This window comes from Octopus bimaculoides, chromosome 4, assembly GCF_001194135.2.
Source record: "Octopus bimaculoides isolate UCB-OBI-ISO-001 chromosome 4, ASM119413v2, whole genome shotgun sequence".
NCBI classification, from domain to species: domain Eukaryota; kingdom Metazoa; phylum Mollusca; class Cephalopoda; order Octopoda; family Octopodidae; genus Octopus; species Octopus bimaculoides.
This window is the reverse complement of record NC_068984.1, coordinates 16904260-16910526: the sequence shown is the minus strand read 5'-3', so window position 1 is coordinate 16910526 and position 6267 is coordinate 16904260. Positions and strand designations below refer to the sequence as shown.

General features: G+C 39.2%; 1 protein-coding gene across 4 annotated transcripts in view; it reads left to right on the top strand.

Annotated features, from left to right (window-relative positions):
- The window catches only part of LOC106875188 (protein CFAP20DC), a 40873-nt gene that overhangs the window by 25160 nt on the left and 9446 nt on the right, over positions 1-6267 (top strand). For all 4 annotated transcript variants that reach the window (XM_052966914.1, XM_014923227.2, XM_014923226.2 and 1 more), the window contains exons 13-16: positions 579-711; positions 1734-1839; positions 4514-4987; positions 5712-5942. In XM_052966914.1, the coding sequence (XP_052822874.1) occupies positions 579-711; positions 1734-1839; positions 4514-4987; positions 5712-5942 (944 nt within the window). The remainder of the gene's footprint in view (positions 1-578; positions 712-1733; positions 1840-4513; positions 4988-5711; positions 5943-6267) is intronic.

Below are 6267 nucleotides of genomic sequence, written 5' to 3'. Positions count from 1 at the left end.
CCGGTTTCACCAGTCCTCAGTCAAATCGTCCAACCCATGCTAGCATGGAAAGCGGACGTTAAACGATGATGATGATGATGATGATGATATATATATATATATATATACCACTTTTGCATAACCAGCCCCAGCCCATTCAAAAGTACCTTGGATCGTAGGGTGACCTGCTGTGCTTGAGGAGACCTATTGAGTCAAGTACATCAACATCAAAATGAAAATAAAATGGAAATTGTAGTTGTGATACACGTGTCAGAGTGGCACGTAAAAAGCACCATCCGAACGTGGCCGATTCCAGCGCCGACTTGACTGGCTTCCATGCCGGTGGCACGTAAAAAGCACCCACTACACTCACGGAGTGGTTGGCGTTAGGAAGGGCATCCTGCTGTAGAAATACTGCCAGATCAGACTGGAGCCTGGTGCAGCCTTCTGGCTTCCCAGACCCCAGTTGATCCGTCTAACCCATGCTAGCATGGAAAACGGACGTTAAACGACGACGACGATGATGATGATGATGATGATGATATATATCTTTTCTGTCAAACACGAGATGTAATTCTATTTCTTATTTCCACTCCTAGTTGAGATGGATGAATCTCTGTCGGCCATCATTGCAATGTTAAAGGACAGAAATGATCTAAATACAGACACCAGTGATGTTAATCAATATATTGATGAGCATAACCAATCAAGCGATAATGAAGATGGAATCAGGTAAGATAGCAATACTTTCATCATCTTCACCACTGTTTGTGGCTCTATCTTGGATTGTACTACTTAATTTGTTGTTATTTAACCCCTAGTTACCCCTAATCAAAAGCATTCTAACCATGATGATCCCACCTTTATTCCAAGCTTAGCATCCAAAAACAACATTATCCAATGTATTCTTTTATTTTAATACAATTGGATGTGGTTAAAAGGTATTTGGCTGCTATTATTAGCAGGTTAAATGACCATATAAAGGCAGCTTCAGGATTCTAGTTAATGATGACTGAAAGATCAGTGAAAATATTATGATCAAGAAGGGAAATAAAGATGAGATGTAGTAGCAACATTTAACTATAGTAGGATATCTCTTTTTTAGAAGTGTTCCCTTTGACCAAAAGGACCCACCTATTTCCAGCTTGAAATGTTGATAATGACCACCTCCAATATCTTCTCCACTATTATTAGTATACCCTAAATCCATGCCAGAATGGAAAAGGGACAGTAATTGATGATGTGGATAATAGTAAAAAAAGGCAGCCTCTATGCTGTTGCTCAAACCGCTCAAAACCACAGCCAAAGTTTAAAACCTTACAGCCTTAAATAAAGGTGGATGTAATGGAGAATGTATTCAAGAGTGCACTGTACCTAAAAATAAATGGGATCATCACTGATGGAGTGCCTTTCATATTGAGTCTGCTTGATCTAGTCTGAGCTGCTATGTCTGTGTGTGTGTGTTTATTACTTCCACTGCTTGTCAAACACTGTTGGTTTGTTTATCTCCTTGTCTTTGTAACTTAGTGTTATGGCAAAAGAGACCAGTAGAATAAGTTTCCAGAATTCAAAATAAATGTTAAAGTTGATTTGACTAACCTTATATAAAATCAATCATTTTTTTTATCGCAGAAGACAGAGATTTCATGGTGCATTTATATACTACTACACAATATTTATATTGACACTCAAAACATTAAACTATTTATACAGTTAATCATGAACTTGTGTTATTTCTTCTGTTTTTATTACAGAGGAGAAAATTCTGACCAAAGTGATTATGTTTATTTGTTTACATCTTCACCCAAATCAGCTCCTAAGTATAGTCATTCACCAGTTCAGGAAAATGACAGTGCTGGGGTAAGTTGCTTGAAGTTTCTACATGAAACATTTAATACATTTTGAGATTAAGTTTCAAAGATTGTCCTTTTATCTTCTACTCAACAATCATTTTATTCACTGGTCTAATCTGCATATCAATAGATGTACTGAATGAAAAATAATTCATTAGCTTATTGAAAATGCTAGATATCCATCTTTCATCCATAATACTATCCTCTTCATCTACATTCTTAATACTATCCTCTCTCCACCCACATTTTACATTGATCACCCACCTGAGCCACCAAATTATCTCCTCTTTTTCACTACCATACATCATTCACTCTCCCCATGCACTTTGCCTGTATCTACCCTTAAACTCTTGCAATATACCCACTCTTTATAGCTTGAGGGTTCACCCTGACATCTCATCACCAGTATTTCTATTTCCAGCTCCACCTTAGTCACTCTCACCTACTCTTCTATTATATGCAGGGGTAGATCAAAACCCATAGAGGCTCTTAAAGGGTTTTGATGCCCCCATATATAATTCAAAGTACAAACAATAATAAAACATAAAAGAAATTTTTATTTTTCAAAATGAAACAAAACTAACATTATGATGGAAAATAATGTTTATTTTTGTATACTTCCACTTTATATTTGAAAAGTTCTCTCCTACTTGTTCTTAACTGCAAATCAGATCCTCACTATGACACCATGAATACATTGGAATTATATTTCTGATCATATAAACCACTTCAAATATTATTTTAGCAAGTTTAAAGTGATTTCTTTTGTGCTGTAAACCATTTACCATTTCTGTGGGGGGGCCCCCCCCTCCATTGCTGACCTAAGTGTGTGCTTATTTTGCTTAATGGTTAATCTAGTGCCGATAACATGAGTAGGTGGGTAGCTTCTCTAGGACAAGAAACTTATTCTGGTCCTTTCTCTCAGACTTTAACCTCTCATCTCCTAGCATAAAGCTGCCTCCCTCTCCTTCCTTTGGTACTGCAGCCCCACTCAGTGGAAGGGGATCTCAGTCTTGTAAGCTATGTTGTGGCTCATGAGTGCTGGTGCCACAGAGCAAAAAACAAAAAAAAGAAATACTGAGTACCAGCTATAAAGTGGTTAGCATTAAGAAAGGCACCCAGCCTTAGAAACTATACCAAAACAAACATTGGAGCATAATGCAATCATCAGATCCTATCAAACTATCCAATCCAAGCCTGCATGGAACAAGACCAGTAAATGTTGATGATGAATTATAAACAAAATGTATTTTATTAATATAGGCATAGGAGTGGCTGTGTGGTAAGTAGCTTGCTTACCGACCACATGGTTCCGGGTTCATTCCCACTGTGTGGCACCTTGGGCAAGTGTCTTCTACTATAGCCTCGGACCGACCAAAGCCTTGTGAGTGGATTTGGTAGACGGAAACTGAAAGAAGCCCGTCGTATATATGTATATATATATATATATATATATATGTATGTGTGTGTATATGTTTGTGTGTCTGTGTTTGTTCCCCCACCATCGCTTGACAACCGATGGTGGTGTGTTTACATCCCCGTAACTTAGCGGTTCGGCAAAAGAGACTGATAGAATAAGTACTGGGCTTACAAAGAATAAGTCCTGGGGTCAATTTGCTCGACTAAATGGTGGTGCTCCAGCATGGCCGCAGTCAAATGACTGAAACAAGTAAAAGAGTATAGATATACAATTAAAATCATCATCATCATCATCAACTTTTAACGTCTGTCTTCCATGCTGGCATGAGTTAGATGGCTTGACAGGAGATGTTAAGGCTAAGGGCTTCCCCAGATTCCGTAGTCTGTTTTGGTTTGGTTTCTGCAGCTGGTTGCCCTTCCTAATGCCAACCACTTTACTGAGTGTACTGGGTGCTTTTTACAGGGTTCCATCACCAGCACTTTTTACATGGCACCCTGGTTTTAGGATCTCAGTTCTCTTGTGGTGGGCGAGTCTTCTTGGTTACAGCAGTGTACTACATATCTTGGTCCTCTGTCACCTCCTTCATTTGGCTCAGCGTTTTGAGATTGGCCTTCAATACTTTGTCCCATGTCTTCCAGGGTCTCACTCTTCTACAGCTTCCCCCCACTTAAAGTGAATGGCACTTCTTTTAAAATGGATTATTATATACTTTGGAAATGTATTCAAAGGATAAATATAATATAATATTAATAAATTGTGTGCTTTCTTCACATTATATGTTTTTCTTTGAATACATTACCAAAGTATAAAATAATCCATTTTAAAAGAAGTGCTGATCACTTCAACTGGAGGGATTTGTGGAAGACAGAGATACAAGAAGACATCGACCATGCAAGCATGGAAAAGTGGACAGTAAAATGATGATGATGATGGTGGTGGTGGCGAAGTAGTAGTAGTAGTAGTACCAGCAGCAAAATAGATACACTACTTCTTGAACCATGCAACCACTTAATGGGAAATCATTCTACAAAATTAAATGAATGAAATGAGAAATAAGGAAAGCTTCTAACGAAGCTTTTGCACCTGGAATATAATTTTTTTTTCTTTTTAAACTTTCTGCATTGTTAGAAGCTTTCCTGATTTCTTATTTCATTCATTTTTCTATTTCTGTACTACAATGCTTCAAGCAAACTACAACACTCTTCTTACAAAATTATATGTTTTATTGCTCTTTTTTTTCTTTATTTTATTGTCTTTATAGAGAGTGCAGTCTGGCGGCAAAGTAAAAGGGGGTTTAGGGGATCTACTGTATTCTGCTCGAGGGGCAAAACCAGAAGATGATTTTGTTTTGAGTGACAGTGATGAAGAAAGAGGGAAAACACGAGTGAAATTAGGGAATTCCCGTTCACACACAAGTAGTGCTACTTCCAGTAGAGGCAGTTCTAGTAAAAGTGTTCATGCAGGATCCAATTCAAGGACTAACATCTTGCTACCTGAAAAGGGAGAAAGTCTGCCTATACATAGTCAAACCGTCCAGCAATATAATTCAGCTTCTAATAACCATTCCCAGTTACAGCCTGGAAGTGGTCTCAAATATAATTCTGCTAATTACGTTACAATGACAGATCCATCACAAGTGAAAGTTCAACCGAGTCAGTTGTCCAGGTTGAGTCGGAAATCATTACGAGAGGTCAGTTCATCAAAAGTAAAGCCACTCAGTGAATCTACTGTTGAGGTGAGTAACAACTGGGTTTTTTGGGTTTTTTTTTTTTTTTGTAAAAGCTTGGCAGGGAAGAGGTAGTACACATGATCCTTTTTATGGTTTCTGTGACCAGTGGGAAGACAGGAGGAAGTTATCCTCTGATGGAGATGGGACCTGAATGCTTGCAACAGAGTGCACTCTACTGAAGAACCCCCAGGGGACCAGTCAGTGGTGATAAACGAGGCAAAAGATTAAGTTTACTATCCAAGAACAGGAACCATCCATCCTAAGGGCTTGCACAGTTTTTCTCTAACAAATTTTGATCAAAAGCATGGTGACTGAAGACTGGTGAACTAGATGGCTGCACAAGGCTCCAATCTGATTTGGCAGAGTTTCTACAGCTGGATGCCCTTCCTAACGCCAACCACTCTGAGAGTGTAGTGGGTGCTTTTACGTGTTACCGGCACAAAGGCTAGTCAGAAGGCAACGGCCACGCTCAAAATGGTGTATTTTATGTGCCTCGCCATGATAGATCGCTGACCACTACACACATTTTTTTTCTCTCCTTGTTTCTTTCTGTGTTCCTTTCTGTGGAAGAGTGTAGGCTCGAAACGTTAAAGGCATTTTCAATTCCCGAGCGTTATACTAATACATCTATTTGTTTTCTACACCACCTGTCTTCGTCTGTTGTTTTTTTTTTGTGAATTCTGTCTCTCTCTCTCTATATATATATATTCAAAAACCTATTTCATTTTAGAAAATTTACGACAGCAACAAATACCAGACAAATTATAGTAACACAATGGATTCCTGTGAAGAACTCGTTCTGGCCAGCATGAAACGTCAACAAGAAGAAGAATTTGCTTTACATCAAAGAGACAGAGATGCCAACTCAAATGTCAACCCGATGGCTTTGGCAAACCACCTGTATGAGGACTCAACCACTACAACGAGTGATGATGATACATTCAGCTCACTCAAAGTTCCAGTAGGTGTTGCTTTTAATGCTTTTTGTTTTTCAGTCATTTATGTTGCACATCATCATCATCATCATCGTTTAACGTCCGCTTTCCATGCTAGCATGGGTTGGACGATTTGACTGAGGACTGGTGAGACCGGATGGCAACATCAGGCTCCAATCTAATTTGGCAGAGTTTCTACAGCTGGATGCCCTTCCTAACGCCAACCACTCACAGAGTGTAGTGGGTGCTTTTACGTGTCACCCGCACGAGGGTCAGTCAGGTGGTACTGGCAACGGCCACGCTCAAAATGGTGTCTTTTATGTGTCACCCGCACAAGAGCCAGTCCAGGGG